Raw genomic sequence first — 23,971 nt, 5'->3', positions numbered from 1 at the left:
CAAATAAAATGAGTATACATCATATCTGATCTCGAACAATTGAAAGAGGTTAAAGAAAATGTACAAGCACAAAATTCCTACATAAAAATCAATCATTTAGTTAGTTATTTGATTTTAAAAATCTGGATATATCTAATATTAACAATTTAACATCACATACAAAATCTCTAAACAAAACAAAGAAATAAACCCCAAGAATTTATCTTGGGTGAGAAATTGGCAGAGGGTCCCAATGTCTCCAGAGGACTTTATATGCAGTAGGTGCCCTAGCACACCCAGGATCTTGGGATCACTGGTGATTGGAATGCAACTTTTCTTCCAAAGAATCCCGGAGTGTCTTTTGCCATCAGGCTCCGTGACAAAGGAACCCTGACCTTCCAGTAGCTGGGATTTATTCCAGTCTGCACCAGCCTCATGGTGTGAAATTGAGTGTCCCAAGGACCCCAGAGGACTCTCCACGCCACTGGTGCCCTAGCATATCCAGGATCTTGAGATCACTGCTGAGTGGAAAGCAACATCTGTTCCAAAGAATCCTGGAGGGTATTGTGCCAGCAGGAACAGGGAAAAAGGAACCCTGCCAACTAGAGTCTAGGATTCCTTCTGGTGGCTGCAGCCCCACACCATCTTGGGCATGACCTGGGCCGACCCTAGCACACCTAGGATCTTGGGATCACTGAGACCGGTCTACTTAGGATAGCACGTGGGTGGCAGAAGCAACAGTGCTTCTTGGTAAGGGTCCCTTTGAGCCTTCATGCTCAGCCAAGAGGTAGAGCTGACCCAGACCCCTGGGCACCACCCTTGCCAGAGGAGAGTTGGCCTCCAGAGAGTGCTCTGACCTTGAAACTCAGGGTGTGTATCTGAGAACCAGACTTCTGAGCACCATCCCTTCAAGAGGAGAGCTTGCCTGACCACTGGGCCTAAGGAGAGAGGTGGACTCCCAGGAGTGCTGACAGAAGCTTACAGAATCACAGGAGGAACAAGCTCCAGACAGAGACAGCTAGAACATCTAACACCAAAGATTACCAAATGGTGAAAAGCAAATGTAAGAATCTTACTAAGAGAAATCAAGACCACTCAGGATCATCAGAACCCAGCAGGTGCACCAGAGCAAGTCCTGGATACCCCAACACACCTGAAAAGCAAGACTAGAATTTAAAGTCATATCTCATGATGTTTGTAGAGGATGTTAAGAAGGGCATTAATAACTCACTTAAAGAAATAAAGTAGAACAATGCTAAACAGGTAGAAGTCCCTAAAGAATTACAGGAAAACACAGCCAAACAGGTGATGGAATTGAATAAAACCATCCACGATCTAAAAGTGGAAGTATTAACAATAAAGAAAACCCAAAGGGAGACAAATCTGGATATAGAAACTCTAGTAAAGAAATCAGGAAAAATGGATGTGAGCATCAGCAACAGAATACAAGAGATGGAAGAGAGAATCTTTGGTGCAGAAGATTCCATAGAAAACATTGAAAAAAAAAAGAAAATGAAAAATGCAAAAAGATCCTAACTCAAAACATTCAGGAAATCCAGGACACGATGAGAAGACCAAACCCAAGGATAATAGGTGTAGATGAAAATGAAGATTTTCAACTTAAAGGGCCAGTAAATATCTTCATCAAGCTTATATAAGAAAACTTCCCTAACCTAAAGAAAGAGATGGCAATGAATATACAAGAAGCCTATAGAACACAAAATAGATTGGACCAGAAAAGATATTCTTCCAGACACATAATAATCAGAACAACAAATGCACTAAATAAAGACAGAATATTAAAAGCACTAAGAGAACAAGGTCAAGTAGCAAATAAAGGCAGGCCTGTTAGAATTACTCCAGACTTCTCACCAGAGACTATAAAAGCCAGAAGATCCTGGACAGATGTGACACAGACCCTAAAAGAACACAAATGCCAGCCCAAGCTACTACAACCAGCAAAACTCTCACTTACCATAGATAGAGAAACCAACGTATTCCATGACAAAACAAAATTTACACAATATCTTTCCATGAATCAAGCCCTTCAAAGATAAAAATAGAAAAACTCTAATACAAGCAGGGAAAATATGCCCTAGAAAAAGCAAGTCTCAGCACCTCACGGGACCTTCTCCAAAATTGACCATATAACTGGTCACAAAACAGGCCTCAACAGATACAAAAATATTGAAATTGTCCCATGTGTCCTATCAGACCACCATGGCCTAAGACTGATCTTCAATAACAACATAAATAATGGAAAGCCAACATTCACATGGAAACTGAACAACACTCTTCTCAATGATACCTTGGTCAAGGAAGGAATAAAGAAAGAATTTAAAGCCTTTTTAGAGTTTAATGAAAATGAAGCCACAACGTACCCAAACCTATGGGACACAATGAAAGCATTTCTAAGAGGGAAACTCATAGCTCTGAGTGCCTCCAAGAAGAAACGGGAGAGAGCATATACTAGCAGCTTGACAACACTTCTAAAAGCTCTAGAAAAAAAGGAAGCAAATTCACCCAAGAGGAGTAGACGGCAGGAAATAATCAAACTCAGGGGTGAAATCAACCAAGTGGAAACAAGAAAAACTATTCAAAGAATTAACCAAACGATGAGTTGGTTCTTTGAAAAAATCAACAAGATAGATAAACCCTTAGCTAGACTCACTAAAGGGCACAGGGACAAAATCCCAATTAACAAAATCAGAAATGAAAAGGGAGACATAACAACAGATCCTGAAGAAATCCAAAACACCATCAGATCCTTCTACAAAAGGCTATACTCAACAAAACTGGAAAACCTGGACGAAATGAACAAATTTCTGGACAGATACCAGGTATCAAAGTTGAATCAGGATCAAGTTGACCATCTAAACAGTCCCATATCACCTAAAGAAATAGAAGCAGTTATCAATAGTCTCCCAGCCAAAAAAAGCCCAGGACCAGACAGGTTTAGTGCAGAGTTCTATCAGACCTTCAAAGAAGATCTAATTCCAGTTCTGCACAAACTATTTCACAAAATAGAAGTAGAAGGTACTCTACCCAATTCATTTTATGAAGCCACTATTACTCTGATACCTAAACCACAGAAAGACCCAACAAAGATAGAGAACTTCAGACCAATTTCTCTTATGAATATCGATGCAAAAATCCTCAATAAAATTCTCGCTAACCGAATCCAAGAACACATTAAAGCAATCATCCATCCTGACCAAGTAGGTTTTATTCCAGGGATGCAGGGATGGTTTAATATACGAAAATCCATCAATGTAATCCATTATATAAACAAACTCAAAGACAAAAACCACATGATCATCTCGTTAGATGCAGAAAAAGCATTCGACAAGATCCAACACCCATTCATGATAAAAGTGTTGGAAAGATCAAGAATTCAAGGCCCATACCTAAACATGATAAAAGCAATCTACAGCAAACCAGTAGCCAACATCAAAGTAAATGGAGAGAAGCTGGAAGCAATCCCACTAAAATCAGGGACTAGACAAGGCTGCCCACTCTCTCCCTACCTTTTCAACATAGTACTTGAAGCATTAGCCAAAGCAATTCGACAACAAAAGGAGATCAAGGGGATACAAATTGGAAAAGAGGAAGTCAAAATATCACTTTTTGCAGATGATATGATAGTATATATAAGTGACCCTAAAAATTCTACCAGAGAACTCCTAAACCTGATAAACAGCTTCGGTGAAGTAGCTGAATATAAAATAAACTCAAACAAGTCAATGGCCTTTCTCTATACAAAGAATAAACAGGCTGAGAAAGAAATTAGGGAAACAACACCCTTCTCAATAGACACAAATAATATAAAATATCTTGGCGTGACTCTAACTAAGGAAGTGAAAGATCTATATGATAAAAACTTCAAATCTCTGAAGAAAGAAATTAAAGAAGATCTCAGAAGATGTAAAGATCTCCCATGCTCATGGATTGGCAGGATCAACATTGTAAAAATGGCTATCTTGCCAAAAGCAATCTACAGATTCATTGCAATCCCCATCAAAATTCCAACTCAATTCTTCAACGAATTAAAATGAGCAATTTGCAAATTTATCTGGAATAACAAAAAACCTAGGATAGCAAAAAGTCTTCTCAAGGGTAAAAGAACCTCTGGTGGAATCACCATGCCTGACCTAAAGCTTTACTACAGAGCAATTTTGATAAAAACTGCATGGTACTGGTATAGAGACAGACCAGTAGACCAATGGAATAGAATTGAAGACCCAGAAATGAACCCACACACCTATGGTCACTTGATCTTCGACAAGGGAGCTAAAACCATCCAGTGGAAGAAAGACAGCATTTTCAACAATTGGTGCTGGCACAACTGGTTGTTATCATGTAGAAGAATGCGAATCGATCCTTACTTATCTCCTTGTACTAAGGTCAAATCTAAGTGGATCAAGGAACTTCACATAAACCCAGAGACACTGAAACTTATAGAGGAGAAAGTGGGGAAAAGCCTTGAAGGTATGGGCACAGGGGAAAAATTCCTGAACAGAACAGCAATGGCTTGTGCTGTAAGATTGAGACTTGACAAATGGGACCTAATGAAACTACAAAGTTTCTGCAAGGCAAAAGACACCGTCAATAAGACAAAAGGACCAGCAACAGTGTGGAAAGGATCTTTACCTATCCTAAATCAGATAGGGGACTAATATCCAACATATATAGAACTCAAGAAGGTGGACTTCAGAAAATCAAATAATCCCATTAAAAAATGGGGCTCAGAACTGAACAAAGAATTCTCACCTGAGGCATAAAAAATGGCAGAGAAGCACCTGAAAAAATGTTCAACATCCTTAATCATCAGGGAAATGCAAATCAAAACAACCCTGAGATCCAACTCACACCAGTCAGAATAGCTAAGATCAAAAATTCAGGTGACAGCAGATGCTGGCGTGGATGTGGAGAAAGAGGAACACTCCTCCATTGTTGGTGGGATTGCAGGCTTGTACAACCACTCTGGAAATCAGTCTGGCGGTTCCTCAGAAAATTGGACATAGTACTACCGGAGGATCCAGCAATACCTCTCCTGGGCATATATCCAGAAGATGCCCCAACTGGTAAGAAGGACAAATGCTCCACTATGTACATAGCAGCCTTATTTATAATAGCCAGAAGCTGGAAAGAACCCAGATGTCCCTCAACAGAGGAATGGATAAGGAAAATGTGGTACATCTACACAATGGAGTACTACTCAGCTATTAAAAAGAATGAATTTATGAAATTCCTAGCCAAATGGATGGACCTGGAGGGCATCATCCTGAGTGAGGTAACACATTCACAAAGGAACTCACACAATATGTACTCACTGATAAGTGGATATTAGCCCAAAACCTAGGATACCCAAGATATAAGATACAATTTGCTAAACACATGAAACTCAAGAAAAATGAAGACTGAAGTGTGGACACTATGCCCCTCCTTAGAAGTGGGAACAAAACACCCTTGGAAGGAGTTACAGAGACAAAGTTTGGAGCTGAGATGAAAGGATGGTCCATGTAGAGACTTCCATATCCAGGGATCCACCCCATAATCAGCATCCAAACGCTGACACCATTGCATACACCAGCAAGATTTTATCGAAAGGACCCAGATGTAGCTGTCTCTTGTGAGACTATGCCGGGGCCTAGCAAACACAGAAGTGGATGCTCACAGTCAGCTAATGGATGGATCACAGGGCTCCCAATGGAGGAGCTAGAGAAAGTAGCCAAGGAGCTAAAGGGATCTGCAACCCTATAGGCAGAACAACATTATGAACTAACCAGTACCCCGGAGCTCTTGAATCTAGCTGCATATGTATCAAAAGATGGCCTAGTCGGCCATCACTGGAAAGAGAGGCCCACTGGACACGCAAACTTTATATGCCCCAGTACAGGGGAACGCCAGGGCCAAAAAGGGGGAGTGGGTGGGTAGGGGATTGGGGGTGGGTGGGTATGGGGGACTTTTGGTATAGCATTGGAAATGTAAATGGGCTAAATACCTAATAAAAAATGGAAAAAAGGAAATGTAAATGAGCTAAATACCTAATAAAAAATGGAAAAAAATACAAAAAAAAACCAAAAAAAAAAAAAAAGAAAAAGCAAGAAAGTAATCCTTCAACAAAACTAAAAGAAGACAGCTGCAAGAACAGAACCCCAAATGTAACATCAAAAATAACAAGAAGCCATAATTGCTTTTCCTTAATATCTCTCAATATCAACAGACTCAATTCTCCTAATAAAAAGACAGACTAACAGACTGGCTATGTAATAGGACCCAACATTTTTCTGGATACAGGAAACTCACTTCAGGGAAAAAGACAGACACTCCCTTAGAGTAAAAGGTTGGAAAACAATTTTCCAAGCAAATGTTCTGAAGAAACAAGCTGGAGTAGTCATTCTAATATCGGATAAAATCGGCTTCCATCCCAAATTTATCAAAAAAGACAAGGATAGGCACTTCATACTCATCAAAGGTAAAATCTTCCAAGATGAATTCTCAATTCTGAATATCTATACTCCAAATGCAAGGACATCCACATTCATTAAGGAAATTTTAGTAAAGCTCAAAGCACACATTGCACCTCACACAATAATAGTGGGAGACTTCAACACCCCACTCTCATCATTAGACAAAACCTGTAAACAGAGACACATTGAAACTAACAGAAGTTATGAAACAAATGGATTTAGCAGATATCTACAGAACATTTTATCGTAAAACAAAAGGATATTCCTTCTTCTCAACACCTCATGGTACAATCTCCAAAAGTGACCATATAATTGGTCACAAAACCGGCCTCAAGTTAAAAAAAAAAAAAAAAACATAATGAAATGATCCCATATATCCTATCTGATCACCAAGGACTAAGGCTGATCTTCAATAACAACATAACTAATAGAAAGTCAACATTCCCATGGAAGCTGAAGAACACTCTACTCAATGATAACTTGGTCAAAGAAGAAATAAAGAAAGAGATTAAAGGCTTTTTAGAGTTTAATGAAAATGTAGCCACAACACACCAAAAACTATGTAAAACAATGAAAGCATTCCTAACAGGGAAACTAATAGCTCTGAATGCCTCCAGAAAGAAACTAGAGAAAAAATATATTAGCAGCTTGACAGCACACCTGAAAGCTCTAGAACAAAAGGAATCAAATTCACCCAAGAGGAGTAGAAGGCAGGAAATAATCAAACTCTTGGCTGAAATCAACCAAGTGGAAACAAAAAAGAACTATACAAAGAATCAACCAAACCAGGAGCTGGTTCTTTGAGAAAATCAACAAGATAGATAAACCCTTAGCCAGGCTAACTAGAAGGCACAGGGACAGTATCATAACGAACAAAAACAGAAATGAAAAAATGAGACATAACAACAGACCCTGAGGAAATCCAAAATATCATTAGATCCTACTACAAAAGCCTATACTCAAAAAAAAAAAAAAAAAAAAAAAAAAAAAAAAAAAACAAAACTGGAAAACCTAGATGAAATGGACGATTTCCTAGACAGTTAAAAGATACCAAAGATAAATCATTATCTGATTAATGATCTAAACAGTCCCATTTCCCCTAAAGATATAGAATCAGTCATTAATAATCTCCCAACCTAAAAAGCCCAGGACCAGATGGATTTAGTGCATAGTTCTATCAGACCTTCAAAGAAGACCTAATTCTAATTCCCCTCAAACTATTTCATAAAATAGGGACGGAAAGTACTCTGACCGATTCATTCTATGAAGCCACAATTACTCTATACCTAAACCACATAAACAAAGAAAGAGACTTCAGAACAATTTCCCTTATGAATGAATATTGATGCAAATCTAATCAACAAAATCCTAACAAACTGAATCAAGAACATGTTAAAACGTTCATCCATCAAGATCAAGTAGGCTTCATCCCAAGGATGCAGGGATATCCACTATATAAACAAACTCAAAGACAAAAACCACATGATCATCTCATTAGATGCTGAGAAAGTGTTTGACAAAATCCAACACCCAATTCATAATAAAAGTCTTGGAATGATCAAGAATTCAAGGCCCATGCCTAAACATAATAAAAGCAATATACAGCAAACCAGTAACCAACATCAATCTAAATGGAGAGAAACTTGAAGCAATCTCACTAAAATCAGGGACTAGACAAAGCTGCCCACTTTCTTCCTACATAGTCATTATAGTACTTGAAGTCCTAGCCAGAGCAATCTGACAGCAAATGTTGATCAGGGGAATACAAATTGGAAAGGAAGAAGTCAAAATATCAACATTTGCTGATGATATGATAGTATATATAAGTGACCATAAAAAAAATCCACCAGAGAACGCCTAAACCTAATAAACAGTTTCAGTGTAGTAGCTGGATATAAATTTAACTCAGGGGAATCAGTAGCCTTTCTGTACACAAAGGATAAACTGGCTGATATAGAAATTAGGGAACAACACCCTTCACAATAGTCACAAATAATATAAAATACCTTGGCGCGACTCTAACTAAGAAAGTGAAAGATCTGTATGACAAGAACTTCAAGCCTCTGAAGAAAGAAATTGAAGATCTCAGAAGATGGAAAGATCTCTTATGCTCATGGATTGGCAGGATTATTATAGTAAAAATGGCTATCTTGGCAAAAGCAATCTACAGATTCAATGCAATCCCCATCAAAATTCCAACTCAACTTTTCACTGAGATACAAAGGGCAATTTGCAAATTCATCTGGAATAATAAAAAACCTAGGATAGCAAAATCTCTCCTCAAAAATAGAAGAACTTCTGGGGTAATCACCCTGCCTGACATCAGCTGTACTACAGAGTAATTGTGGTAAAAACCACATGGTACTGGTACAGCGACAGACTGGCAGATCAATGGAGTAGAATTGAAGACCCAGAAATGAACCCACACACATATGATCTCTTGATCTTTAGCAACATAGCTAAAACCATCCAACGGAAAAAGACAGCATTTTCAAGAGATGGTGTTGGCTTAACTGGCAGTTATCATGTAGAAGAATGCAAATTGATCCATTCTTATCTCTTTGTACAAAGCTCAAGACTAAGAGGATCAAGGAACTCCACATAAAGCCAGAGACACTGAAATTTATAGAGGAAAATGTGGGAGAAACCCCTAGAAGGCATGGGCACAGGAGAAATTTTCCTAAACAGAAGAGCAATGGCCTGTGCTCTAAGATCAAGAATCGACAAATGGGAACTCATAAAATTGCAAAGCTTCTGTAGGGCAAAAGATACTGTCAATAAGACAAAAAAAGGCAACTAACAGATTGGGAAAAGATTTTTACCAATATTAAATCTGATAGGGGACTAATATCCAATATATACAAAGAGATAAAGAAGTTGAACTCCAGAAATTCAAATAAGCTCATTAAAAAATGGGGTACAAAGCTTAACAAAGAATCATCAACCCTGTAATACCAAAGGGCTAAGAAACACTTGAAGAAAAAATATTCAACATCCTTAATTATCAGGGAAATGCAAATCAAAACAAACCTGAGATTCCACCACACACCAATCATAATGGCTAAGATAAAAAATTCAGGTGCCAGACCATGCTGGCGAGGATGTGAGAAAGAGGAACACTCCTCCATTGCTGGTGGGATTGCAAGCTTGTACAACCACTCTGAAAATCAGTCTGGCAGTTTCTCAGAAAACTGGACATAGTACTACTGGTAAATCCAGCAATACCACTCCTGGGCATATACCCAGAAGAAGTTCCAACTAGTAATAAGGACACATGCTCCACTATGTTCAAAGCAGCCCTATTTATAATAGCCAGAACCTGGAAAGAACCCAGATGTACCTCAACATAGGAATAGATACAGAAAATGTGGTACATTTACACAATGGAGTACCTCTCAGCTATTAAAAACAATGAATTTATGAAATTTTTGGGCAACTGGATGTATCTGGAGGATATCATCCTCAGTGAGGCAACCCAATCACAAAAGAAGTTACTTTACATGCACTCACTGGTAAGTGGATATTATCCCAGAAACCTAGAATAACCAAGATACAACTTCCAAAACAGAAGAAAATCAAGAAGGAAGAACAATTCATGGATATTTCATTCCTCCCTAGAATAGAGAGTAAAGTATCCATTGAAGGAATTGCAGAGACAACGTTTAGAGCTAAGATGAAAGGATTGACCATCCAGAGACTGCCCCACCTGGGGGTCCATCCCATAATCAGCCACCAAATGAAGACACTATTGTATATGCCAGCAAGATTTTGCTGAAAGGACTCTGATATAGCTGTGTCCTGTGAGGCTTTGCCATTGCCTGGCAAATACAGAAGTGGATGCTCACAGTCATCTATAGGATGGAACACAGGGCCCCCAATATAGGAACTAGAGAACATACCCAAGAGCTGAAGGGGTCTGCAAGCCTATAGGTAGAACAACAATGTGAACTAATCAGTACCCCCAGAACTCCTGTCTCTAGCTGTATATGTAGCAGAATATGGCCTAGTTGGCCATAATTGGGAAGAGAGGACACTTGGTTTAGCAAACTTTATATGCTCTAGTACAGGGGAAAGCCAGGGCCAAGAAGTGGGAGTGAGTGTGTAGGAGAGCAGGGCGGGGGGTGTGTATAGGGAACTTTTGGGATAGCATTTGAAATGTAAATGAAGAAAATATCCAAAAAAAAAAAAGAAGAAAAGAAAAAATCGAGAATCCCCAAATGGGACCTCATAAAATTTCAAAGCTTCTATAAGAAAAAAATATACTACCAAGAAGACAAAAAGGCCTCTAACCTATTGGGAAAGCATCTTTACCAATCCTAAATCTGGGATAGGGTCTCATATCCAATATATACAAGGAACTCAAGCAGTGGAACTCCAGAGGAATCAAATAACCCTAGTAAAAAATGTGGCACATACCTAAACAACGAATTCTCAACGGAAGAATACCAAATCACTGAGAATCACCTGAAAAAAGTACAACATCCTTAATCATCAGGGAAATGCAAATCAAAACAACCCTGAGATTCAACCTCACACAAATCAGAATGGCTAAGATCAAAAATTCAGTTGATAGCAGATGCTGGCGAGGATGTGGAGAAAGAGGAACACTCCTCCATTTCTGCAAACTTGTACAACCACTCTGGAAATCAGTGTGGCAGTTCCGCAGACAATTGGGCATAGTTCTATCAGAAGATCCAGCAATACCTCTCCTGGGAACATACCCAGAAGATGTTCCAAGTGGCAATAAGAACACATGCTCCACTATATTCATAGAAACGTTATTTGTAATAGCCAGAAGCTGGAAAGAACCCAGATGTCCCTCCACAGAGGAATGGATACAGAAAATGTGATACATTTACACACTGGAGTAGTACACAGCTATTAAGAACAATGAATTTATAAAATGCTTAGGCAAATGGATGGATCTGGAGGATAACACCATGAGTGAGAGAACCCAATCACAAAAGAACTCACATGATATGCACTCACTGATAAGTTCTTATTAGCCCAGAAACTTAGAATACCCAATATATAATTTGCAAAAGACATGAAACTCAAGATGAAGGAAGACCAAAGTATGGATACTTTGCCACTCTTTAGAATGGGGAACAAAATACCCATGGAAAGTGTTAGAGAGATAAAGTTTGGAGCTGACATGGAAGGAAGGACCATCAGAGTCTGCCCCACCTGAGGATCTATACCATAATCAGCTACCAAACACAGACACTATTTGCGTATGCCAGCAAGATTTTGCTGACATGACCCTGATATAGGTGAGGTTATGTCAGTACCTGGCAAATATAGAAGTGGATGCTTAGAGTCATCTACTAGATGGAACACAGGGCCCTTAGTGGAGGAGATAGAGAAAGTACCCAAGGAGCTGAAGGGGTCTGTAACCCTATTGGAGGAACCACAATATGAAATAACCAGTACCCCCTGAGCTTGTGTCTCTAACTGCATATGTAGCAGAAGATGGCCTCGTAGGCCATCATTGGGAGGAGAGGTCATTGGTCTTGCAAAGATTATATGCCCCAGTACAGGGGAATGCTAGGGCCAGGAAGTTGGAGTGGGTGCGTTGGAGAGCAGGACAGAGGAAGGGTATAGGGGACTTTCTGGATAGCATTTGAAATATAAATGAAAAAATATCAAATAAAAATTTTGTTAAAAAGCAAACAAAAGATTAGAAGGTAGACATAATCAAATCAGGTTTGAAATCAATTATGTTTAAGAAAGAGCACAACAGAAAGAATCAATGAAACTAAGAGTTTATTTAGAAAATCAGTAATATCAACAAATCTTTATCCAAAATAACTAACAGTCAAAGAGTACATCCAAATGAAATAAATCGAACAGACACTGAGAAAATCCAGATAACCATAAGAATATATTTGAAAAACCTGGACTCCAACAAATTGGAAATATCAAAAGAATTAGACAATTATTCTTTATATATACCACATGTGTTGATAACATTTTCAAGACAGTGAGAGTGAAATTGAAGAAGATATCAGAATATGATAAGATCTGCTATATTCATGGATTAATAAAAATAGCAAACTAAATATTACTATCCCACCAAAGCAATCTACAGATTCAGTGTAATTCCCATCAAAATTCCAACACAAAATTTTCACAGATGATGGAAGGACAAATCGCATCATCAAATGGAAGCACCAAAATTTCAATAGAGTTAAAACAATCCCAAACAACAAAAGAACTGCTGGAAGTATCCCTATCCCTGCTTTCAAGTTATAATACAGAGGAAGTATTTCTTGCATGCTGAAGACATATGGATTCTGTTTTTGAAACTAGAATAATAAAAGCAAAATTATATTGACACAAAACCAGACAGATTTATTGAACATGAAACATAATTGTAGACATAGAGAAATCGTTACAATTATGGGCACCTTCTTTTTGATAAAGAAGTCAGAAATACACACTGCAAAAAGGACAACTTTGGCAAATGGTGCTGGTCACAGGAATGCAAATAGATCCACTTAGCATCCTGCACCCCAAAAAAGAAACCCACAAGAAAATCAAAGACCTAAACATAAAACCAGAGACACTGGTGTGATAGAAGAGAAAGTGGTGAATAGCATTGAACTCATTGGCACGGAAGACTTTCTAAGCAGAACACCTTTAGGCCAGGAAGTGAGACTTAAAAAAAAAAACTAATAAATGGTACCTCATGAAACAAAAGGGCTTGTGTAAAGCAAAGGACACTATCGCTCCATCAAGAAGGCAGCTTACAGAATTGGAAAATATTTTCACCAACTCCACATCTGATAGAGGACTAATATTCAAACTATATAAAGAACTGAAGATGTCAAGAAAAACAATTCATCCATCTTAAAAATTTGATGTTGATCTAAATAGAATTCTCCAATGAGGAAACTCAAATAGTTGAGAAACACTTAAAGAAATGTTCAACATCCTTAGCCATCTGGGAAATGCAAATGAGAACTACTTTGAGATTTCATTTTACACCTGTCAGTATGGCTAAGATCAACAACGCAAGGGACAGCTCATCCTGGGGATACAGTAAGGGGCACATTCATCAATGGTGGGAGTGAAACTTACACAGGTACTATGAAAGTCTGTGTGATAGTTTCGCTGGAAAATGGGAAAAGATCTACCCAAAATTGAGGTTTGCCACTCTTGGGCACATAGCCAAAGGATACTTCATCCTACCCAAGAGATATTTCCTCAACTGTGCTCACTGCTGCTCTGTTCACAAGAGCCAGAAACCAGAAACAACCTAGATTCCCCTAAAGAGAACATGGATAAAGACTGTCTAGTCTGTTTCCTCCCACTAGCACAGGTTTCTAGCAGCTCCTCTCTTAAAGGTTCACACTGACCACCAGTTCTCCCTGGATGATGATTTAACTGCCTTCCTTGTCAACAATGGTTCTGGTCTGGCAAATGCCTGGTTTGCTGGTTATGATGCTCCAGGGCCATCTACCCCTCCATTATGGGGTTGCCCTAGGCACCAGGGCATCACGGTGGGTAAGAGACAGAAGGACACCTTTGTGGGTACTGAGGCCCATTGCAAGAGAGGCATCCTGATCCTGAAGTACCCCCATTGGTCATGACATTGTCACGAACTGGTTCAATATGGAGAAGATCTGGCACCAAACATTCTACAACAAACTGCATGTGGTCCTCCAAAGGAACACTGTGCTGCTCACCATTCCCCCTAGAGCCCTAAGGCCAACTGTGAAAAGATGACCCACATCATTTTTGAGACTTATAAAACCACAACCATGTAAGTAGCCATCCAGTCTGTGCTGTTCCTCTAGGCCTCTGGTCATACCACTGCGATTTTGATGGAGCCCAGAGATGGGGTCACACAGAATGTGCACATCTATGAGATAATGTGCATATCTCTGCTCTCCTTGTGCCATCCCGTGTCTGGACCTAGCTGGCCTGTACCTGACAGACTACTACATGAAGTTCATGACCACATGTGGCTATAGTTCACCAAAAAGCTGGGAGGGAAATCATGCCTAATATCAGAGAGAAGCTGTGCTATGTTGCCTTAGACTTCCAGCAAGAGATGGCCACTGATGGGTTCTCTTCCTCAGCAGACAAGAGCTATAAGCATCCAGGTCATCACTATTGTCAATAAGCAGTTCTGCTGCCCTTAGGCTTTTGTTTAGCCTTCCTTCTTGGGTAATGGAATCCTGTAGCAACCACGAAACAACATTTAATTCCATCATGAAGTGTGACATTGACATTCTGTACATGTATAAATAATATTCAGATTTCTATAATCTCCCTAACCTATCTAGACTCCTGCCCACTTCTACAAACCTTTTAATCCCCCTAGTTCTGTTTCAGACATTGGTTTTGTTTGTTTGTGTTTGAGAATCCTAGAGTTTAACTAGGATTATCAGTATGACCATGAGCTCAAAACTCTTTCTTGGAGGCCAGATGCAGGACACTGGATCTGGATCACTGGATGTATGGAAGATAACGATTCTCTCTCCCTCAGAACCCACCAATATTTCACCAAAGGAGGGAAAAGTTGAAAGAGTCCTTCCCTGGCCCATTATTTACTGTGAGGAGGTTTTAGTCATGGGTAGACTTTACATATACTCACAGGTGTTGTGAGGTCGTGACTGCACTGGTGGTCCTGTAGTGAAGAAAACAGATTCCATAGCCCTCCTCTTTATGGTCCAGTTTTTATATATTTTCTGCTCCTTTTTTTTTTCCTCTGAGGATCCATGAGGGTTCATGCCTAAACAAGATAGTAATACCATTCAGCCATCTCTTATTATCGTGCTTTGAGCAGTTATGCATATTATTCCTCACTGTAGTTTATTGCGAAAAGGGCTTCTCTGAATGAATCTTGAAGTAGAATTTCCCCTAGATATAAACATAGATACTTAGAAGGGAGCTTGACACCTTGAGACTTTACATAAACAACAGGAATAAATTCTCCCCTAGGGCCAAAGGCATTTTCTATCCTCCTGTGGAACTGGCCTCAAATCTAATCACAGATACACTGGCTATCCCTATAACAGTGATGTCACTATTGTGTAGCTGGACACATCTTTCTTGGCAGATTGGTATTGTACATCATAAGGTTCATATCTGGGTAACTCTGTTGATGCCATTACTCTGCCAGCATCCTGAATAGCACAATCCAGAACTATGAAAGCTAACTAGATGGAAGGAAGTTTTCAGTTACATGCCAGCTCAATTTCTCTATATTTTACAACCACGATGTGGTTTGTCTTTTGTAGCAGGGTCTTATCATATATTCATGGTAGGCAAACAGAAAGAGTGTGAAGAACCTGTATTATTTTCAAGATTTCTGGGAACTTCCTGAACATACCTGGCATTGGGATTTTTTTTTTTTCGCTTGATTTTCAGCAGCAGTATTATGTAGACATACAGGCCATCTACCAGCTAAATATGTGTCTTTTGAGACTTTATCAATTTTATTATAAACAGTAAGTTTCCATGTGGATTTTCAAGTATATCCTTAGCTTTGTTTATCCCCTCATCCCACCAGCTTTTCTACCCTATCTCTACTTAAATTTTCCTCATAGGTTGAATATTCATATTAGTGATTGTACAAGTAATGGGCATATGAGAGGACAAACACTTTCACAACTTAAGCATTTCTGGGAATCTATTAGAGAAAAAAAGAATCAATATAATAATCTATCAAAAGGAGGTGGCCCTTGAGTGGGGTAAAACGCTCATGTTGCAACTGCAAGCCAATACTGATACTGACACTGTCAGGATCATACTTCCTAGTAACATTTATTGTGGTGAAACCTTCACTCTTCTCACAGATTATTCTTGTGATATCATCTAGGCATGACTAAAAGCAAACAAATTAAGGAATGTGACTTTTTATTACCCTTGAAACTATTATGAACTTAAGATTTCTGATTTCTTTGGAAAGTCGGGTACATTATATGGTGATTCTCTGGGAGAGAAAGGTTAAATGATGTTTTGCTAAGGCAGACACTGGTGAAAGGATGCTTTGATACTGAAGATGCACATGAAAGAAGGTTTGGCTGAGGCCAACACATGGGTGACAGGATGATTTGCTGAAGTAGACACAATTGAGAGGATGTTTTACAGAGGGAGATACAGGTTAGAAGATGTTTTGTTAAGACAGACTTGTGAGAGGAGAGGTGGTGTTAAGAAAGAATATAACTATGACCTCACAGACACTTGGAGGAGTGTCTTGCATTGGTTCACCTTGCTCTGCCTCGATAGACTTTGCTGGCCAGGCTCTGGGAATGGATTGCCAGCACAGAGGAATAAAAAGAAATATTTAAACATTAGACTTGGCTTCTTACAGATTGCAATTTATTAACAGTAAGGAGTCCATATAAAGTTAATATGTAAATGCAAATCAGTAAAACAAAACCATAAAACACGCATACATATGCAAGTTAAACAAATAACTAGATTTATAAGGAACTTTTAGAAATATATATATATATATATATATATATATATATATATATATATATATATATATAGGCAAAGCATACACAGAAATTGTTGATATAGGCATACAACTACTTGCATGAAATACTTCTCATTAATCCTAATCAAAAGAGGCTAACAATAAAATTAGCAATAACAATGTTTACTGTTTATATTGGCAAAAGCAGTTAGTAAGTGCTTATCTCAAATACTACAGACATTTGAGTGCTCATAGTCAAGGGTCAAGGGTTGGAATATGTACAATCTTAAACACACATCAGGATGAATTTGGCCTGGTTGTTCTCTTTAAGGAAAAGAAAATTCAGCTGGCAAGGTTGAAAAACTAGGTGAACGAGGTTCTCCAGTTTGATGGAGGTCATCTTCAGCAAAATAGTGTGGCCCACTTAGAAATAGTGGGAGAAGGGAGAGGTGAGGGGAAAGGAGGAGCAGAATGGGAAAAGGAAAGGAAGAAGGAATTTAGGAATAATGGAAGGGAGGGAGGAAGGGAGATGGGAGGATGGTGGGGCAAATGTGCAAGGGAGGAAGGGGAAGGAGGAGGGAGAGGGAGGGGTTGCTATCAGGAGGCGGGGCCTGTGCTCAGGCAACACACATGTGGACAATGAAGAATGCCCTGCCTTCTCTGTGACGTCAGAATCTGTAGTAGAGAAACACAGAGAAGTCTAGGCAGGACTGGCAGACTACAGCAATGCCTCAACCAAGAAGCCTCTGCGAGAGCTTGTTCTAGGAATTTTCATCAATGGGGCTTTTAGTCAGCAGGGTCTTGAGATGCAGGGATTCCAGTCTGTTAGAGCCACAGCCAGAAGCCATAGCCGGAGCCAGCTACATTCCTGGCAGTCGCAAGCGAAAAAGAAACAGTTTGGAGGAGTTGGCAACAAGTTCTAATGTTCATGGACCTCAAAACCAGGGAATGTATCCACATCAAGTTCTCAACTACATCTACTGGAAAAGGGTTAAGATCTCATCTAATGATGCTTATCAAAACTTATTTTTGGACGGGCATGATAGCGACATTAAAATCCATGCTCTGGGAAAAACATGGTGTTTACACAAAGTATTTTTATGTCAGTCAGGCTACTTTGCTAACATTCTCAAAGGTACTTGGAGAGAATCACACCATGGTGTTATAAATCTGATCATTAAGAATGAGGATATTGATACCCGATCTCTGCATTTTGTGTTTGGTGCTTTGTACACGGATGCGGATTTGTCAATAACACCTCTGGAAGTTCCTCAAGTTTTGGCAGCAGCATGCCTGCTTCGGGTGGATCGAGTAATTCAGCAGTGTGAAGGAATCATGAAAGAAACTATCAACAGGAACACTGTGTGCTCCTATTATTTGGCAGCAGAAACCTATAGATTAAAAGCTGTAAAGACGAGATGCTTTGAATGGCTTCTTTGCAATTTGATGGTACATCCAAGTGTGGCACTTTACAAGGAAGTAGACTTGAAGTTGATGTATCTTCTAGCACTGTCTTCTGACTTACTAGTCATGCAAAAGGAGATTGATGTATATACCACACTAAAAATATGGATGTTCCTTTATCTTAATCCATGCTGGAACGGAACCATGAAACAGCTTTTACAACACGCAAACAACTGGCTTTCCACCCACATGGCATATGTTGATAACATCAGTTTTCTTGAAAGTGAAGAAGGACTAATATTTCAACCAGTGTTTAAAAAGCTGAGATTTCAGCACATTATCTGTGACTTGACTTCCACAACTATTCTTGAACAAGATCGACTAATACCTATGGCATGGTTGTCACCCATTTACAAACAACAGTGGTTGACTTTGCTGCGAACACAAGAATATGGGGTAATTGGACCACAAGTTATCAATGAACAAGAACTTGAAGAATGCACCATGAGGTGTGGTACAATGATCCCCAAGGATGGAAGATATACTTGGAAGTGGTCAGTTGGACGACTTGGCTTTCCTTTACGTGTGACCTTTACCAGGCAGTGTGTAATTTTAAGGCAACGGTGTCAGAGGTGTGATGGTTCTGCTTGCCACAACCATATCCGAAATGTCATATTCAGAATAACTTTGGTGTGTTTTGATTCCAACAAAAGAGTAACTTTCAGAAAGACAACAGGTTATAAAATCCTCACCTTTGAATATAAGGAGGAGCAAATTGTAATGAAATTGGATAGTGATGTTCTAACCTTCCCTATGTGTATATTCTGCAATTTCCTTTTTGTAAACCTAGGAAATGCAGAAAACAAGTAATCTTATCAATTATTAGACTGTAAGCATTTTACAAGTATTGAATGGTTCATTTAATATGAAGGCTGTGTAATGACTACAGTGAAGAAGACCAAAAACAAATTCAATATTCTTTGGAGTCTAGTACCACCAGAAGTGACTGCTTCCCTCCATCACCTTATTTCCATGTATTTCTGAAGAAAACCTTTACTTCCAACAAAGTATTTGTCAAATCAAATAAACCTAATCTTCTGATTTAAATTTACCATCGAGATCCAAGCTTGGAATGGAAATAAGAGACTATATTTGCAAGGTAAAACATCTCAATCAATTTGTTAAGTAGATTTGGCCCTAGCTAAAATTGAGACAAAATAAAATCATGCCATTGTTGAAACTGTTGTGAACCAATGCATTCATTATGACATTATTATAAGACGTAAATCATTGGTTAAAAGGGAATATTTGAGATTACTCTCTGTGTGGGCTTTCAAATAACTAAATAATGTCGTTTGTGTTCGGAAAACATTTACTGCTGACTATGTCTAACTAACTATATATGCACACATACAGACATTTATCTTATACTTAAATTTCATGCCCTATCCTGGATAAGCAAGGGAATTATATATGCAATATATTTACATAGAACTATATATACTTATGTAATATATTTATGTATTGATGTAAGGGTAAATACCAAGAATCCAATTTGTGAAAGGGATAAACAAGATAGGAAATGGAAAATAGGCCTTCATGATACCTATCATTTGCTATCAAGGTATGAGCTGTATCATAGTATACTGATCAATTTCTCTGCCTTAATTTCTTTTACTGTTGCAGTGATTTTATGTTTTTAAAAAGACCTTATGAAATCACCTTAGGGGCAACAGTTTCAATTATCTCAGACTTTGAGTCTCTAGGCTTCTGCGGCAGGAGGTTGAAGAAACTGGTCACATCACACCTACAGTAGAAAGAGATCACCTTAATGCAAGTACATCAATAACTTTCTCCGTTGTGTAGAGTTCAAGATTAGAGTCAAGGAATAGTGCCACCCCGGATAGGTAGGTCTTCCCAAGTCACTTTATGCAATCAAGATAACCTCCAACAGGCATTCCCAGAGCCTGGACTCTCACATGATTGTAGATGCTGTCACAATTCTTCCTCTTGTCAACATGATACAGGAACACACCACTTTTAAGCCATAACCTAACAACCTTTGGTCTTCATAGGTTCACAACCATGGCATGGTACAAAATTCACTGTATCCAACTTTGAAAGTCCCATAAATAGTTCCCTTGTTCAATGTGGCTGGTTCTGTGCCAATGCCATGATGATTTTACTACTATAGCTTTGTAGTCTAATTTGAACTGGGAATGGAGTCCCCAGTTGTTCCTTTTTAATTCAGGATCGTTTTAGCTATCCTGAGTTTTCATTTTATTTTCTAGATGAAGCTGAGAGTTGTCCTTTCAAGGTCTTTACCTTATTTCTCTTGGTTACTAGGCCTCATGTGCTCATGATGCCTCCTAAGTTGACTAGGCTTCACCTATGTCTACTAGTACTCACAAGTACACCATGGCTCATATGGATATTCCAGTTACCCACCTTTACTGGGCCTCCCATGCATGCCAGGTACTGAAAAAGCCTTTCAGTCCTTCCAGGCTAAGGAAGCTAGAAACGTTTACCACATCTCCAGTGTTTACCAACCCTCTCATACTCACACAGCCACCAGGGTACTAGGATCCACCTGATTACAAAGCCTTCCATACTCTCCAGGCCTCCCTTGGTTAATGGCACTCACTTGCTTGCCAGGCCTCACATGATTACTAGGCCTCACTTGGCTACTAGGCCTCAAGTGGTTTCTAGGTTTTTCATGGTTTTGAGAGCTTCCATGTATACTAAGCTGCTCATACTAACCAGGCTTCCCCTGTACACCTGGCCTAACCTGCCATCCAAGACTCTATTAGTTACTGGATCTCCAATGCTTCCTGTGCATTTTATGCTTGCTTACCAGGCCTCTCACATTTACATAACTCACATCCTTACTAGTCCTTCCAAGATTTTCAGGTCTTTCTTTGTTACTAGGTCTTCCATAGTTAGTAGTACATCCCGTTCTTGCTCAGCTAATCATGCTGTCCATGCCTCCTAAGTTTCCCAGGCCTCCGTGGCATTCAACTTTGCCAAATAGTTCTAGACCTCCCATGCTTTCCCTATCTTCCATGAGTTCTAGCATTTCTGTGTTTACTAGGCCTCCTAATTCTGACTAAGCTTCTCTTGCTCACTGAGCCTCCTAACTTTTTCAAGAATCTCAAGCTAACCAGACCTTTTGTGTCCATCAGATACCCTATTTGTACTAGGTCTCCTATGTTTCCAGGTCTTCTCTAGGTTCTAGGACTCTCCTGCTTACTAGGCTTCCCCATGCTTGGATCCATCTCATCCTTGGCAGTCCTTTTCCAGCCCTCACAGGCTTAACACTCCTCTGATGTATTTTCACACCTCCCAATCCTTCTAGACCTCCAGGGCTTTCCCCATCATTTTTGGATTCTAGCATCCCCAGGCTTAGTAACCCTGTCCTTATTCACCAGGCTTCTAATGCTTATCACACCTCCTAAGCTTTCCAGGCTCCAGGGCTTAGCAAGCCGCAAGTTTTTCTCAGAACGCCCATGCATCCCAGGTCACTCAAATTTAACAGGTATTCCAGGGAGCCATAACCTGCTTGGTCACAAGGCCTTCCATATTCTCTAGGCCTCCCTAAGTTACTAGACCTCATTTGTGTACCAGACCTCACATTTATATTAGACTTCATTTGGCTTCTGTGCTTTATAAGACTCTAATCATTATTGAGACCTTCTATGTGTACTGAGATACACATATTACCCAGCATTCCCATGTACATCTGGCCTAACAGGCCAAGTAGGACTCTGATGTTTGCCAGGTCTCCCAAGCTTCCCCCCACATCTTATGCTCAGCAGCATAAGATGTTTGTCCAGACCTCACATCCTTATTTGTTCTTCCAATATTTCCAGGCGTTTCTATGGTTCTAGAATTCCCATGGTCCCTAGGCCTTCCAATTGCTGCCAGGATACTCAAGAATTCCAGGCCTCCTAAGATTCCCAAGCCTCTCAAGAATACCCGGTTTCCAATGGTTATCAGACCTCCCATCCTTAATAGGCCTCCCATGCTTTCCAGGTCTTCCTAGGCTTCTAAGACTCCCATGCTTACTAGACCTCCCCACATTGGAGGTTGCTCATCCTTATCAAGCCTGCTGACATTTCCAGGCCTCTCAGGCTTACCGGGCCTGCCATGTTTATAAGACTTGCCATCCTTAACAGTCCTTCCATAATTTTCAGGTCTTCCATGGGTTCTGGGAATCTCATACATCCCAGGCTTCCCAATGCTTATAGGCTGCTCATGCTTACCAGACCACCTAAGATTTCCAGGCCTCCCAGGTATGACAGGCCAAAGAAGTTTTTTTCAGATGTTCCATACTTTCTAATCCTTCCATGCTTTTCAGTGTCCTTGGGTTCTAGGACAGCCATGCGTCTTGGGACTGCCCATGAACACCAGGCTTTCTGGCTTAATAGGATTACCAGGTCTTCCATATTATAGAAACACTCATACTTAAAAGATTTCCCATGCTTTCCAGGTATTCCTTGGTTTATGTTTCCCATGATTACTAGGTCTGTCCATGAGAGCCAGTCAACTAAAACTTACCATGTTTTCTTTTTTTGCAATTGTATTGCTCTTTATTTTTTATATAATTTAAATATAAATCACATTTTTGTTCCTTTAGGATAATGAAGTTTGTATTTTCTATTATATATATATATATATATTACATTTCAAATGTTATCCCCTTTCCTAGTTTCCCCTCCAAAAATCCACTATCCTCTCCCACCTCCCCCCGCTCCCCAAACCAAACACTCTCATTCCTGGTCCTGGCATTCTCCTATATAGGGGCGTAGAGCCTTCACAGGATCAAGGGCTTCTTCTACCATTGATGACAGATTAGGCCATCTTCTGCTACAAATATAGATAGAGCCACAAGTTCCACCATGTGTTTTCTTTGAATGGTGATATAGCTCCAAGGAGCTCTAAGGGTAATTGTTAGTTCATATTGATGTCCCTTCTATGGGGCTTCATTCCCCTTCAGCTCCTTGGATACTTTCTCTGGCTCCTTCATTGGGGACCTTGTGCTCCCTCCAATGGATGACAGTGAGCATCCACTACTGTATTTGCCAGGCACTGGCTAGAGCCTCACAGCAGACAGCTATATTCGGATCTTGTCAGCTAAATCTTGCTGGCATATGCAATAGTGTCTCGGTTTGGTGGTTGTATATGGGAGGGATCCCTGGGTAAGGCAGTCTCTGGATGTTCCTTCCTTCCATCTCAGCTACAATCTCCATCTTTATAACTCATTCAATGGGTAATTTGTTCGCCATTCTAAGAAGGAACCAAGTATCCACACTTTGGTCTTCTTTCTTCTCGAATTTATGTTTTTTACAAATTGTATTTTGGATATTTTAAGTTTCTGGGCTAATATCCACTTATCAGTGAGTGCATATCATGTGTGTTCATTTTTGATTCGGTTACCTCATTCAAGATGATATCCTCAAGATCCATCTATTTGCCTAAGAATTTGATAAATTCATTGTTTTTAATTGCTGAGTATTACTCCATTGTGTAAATGTACCACATTCTCTGTCTCCAATCCTATGTTGAGTGACATCTGGGTTCTTTCCAGCTTCTGGCTATTATAAATAAGGCTGCTATGAAACATAGTGGAGCATGTGTTCTTGTTACAAGTAGGAATATCTTCTAGGTGTATGCCCAG

General features: G+C 39.6%; 1 protein-coding gene and 1 pseudogene across 1 annotated transcript; both read left to right on the top strand.

The window, feature by feature from the left end:
- Nucleotides 13,826-14,693, top strand: Gm14357 (predicted gene 14357; annotated as a pseudogene).
- Nucleotides 17,583-19,537, top strand: Btbd35f10 (BTB domain containing 35, family member 10). Its single transcript, NM_001085552.2, has one exon. It carries the CDS (start codon nucleotides 17,668-17,670, stop codon nucleotides 19,162-19,164), a length of 1,497 nt encoding a protein of 498 aa, NP_001079021.1. The 5' UTR covers nucleotides 17,583-17,667; the 3' UTR covers nucleotides 19,165-19,537.
- Nucleotides 19,538-23,971: the final 4,434 nt, after the last annotated feature.

Source organism: Mus musculus, chromosome X (assembly GCF_000001635.26).
Source record: "Mus musculus strain C57BL/6J chromosome X, GRCm38.p6 C57BL/6J".
In the NCBI taxonomy this organism is placed as follows: domain Eukaryota; kingdom Metazoa; phylum Chordata; class Mammalia; order Rodentia; family Muridae; genus Mus; species Mus musculus.
Note: the sequence above shows the minus strand (reverse complement) of the source record. Positions and strands in the feature narration are given on the sequence as shown.

Excerpts from the sequence above, each read along its gene's own strand:
- Btbd35f10 (NM_001085552.2), top strand. The coding sequence starts at position 17,668 with ATGGGGCTTTTAGTCAGCAGGGTCTTGAGATGCAGGGATTCCAGTCTG.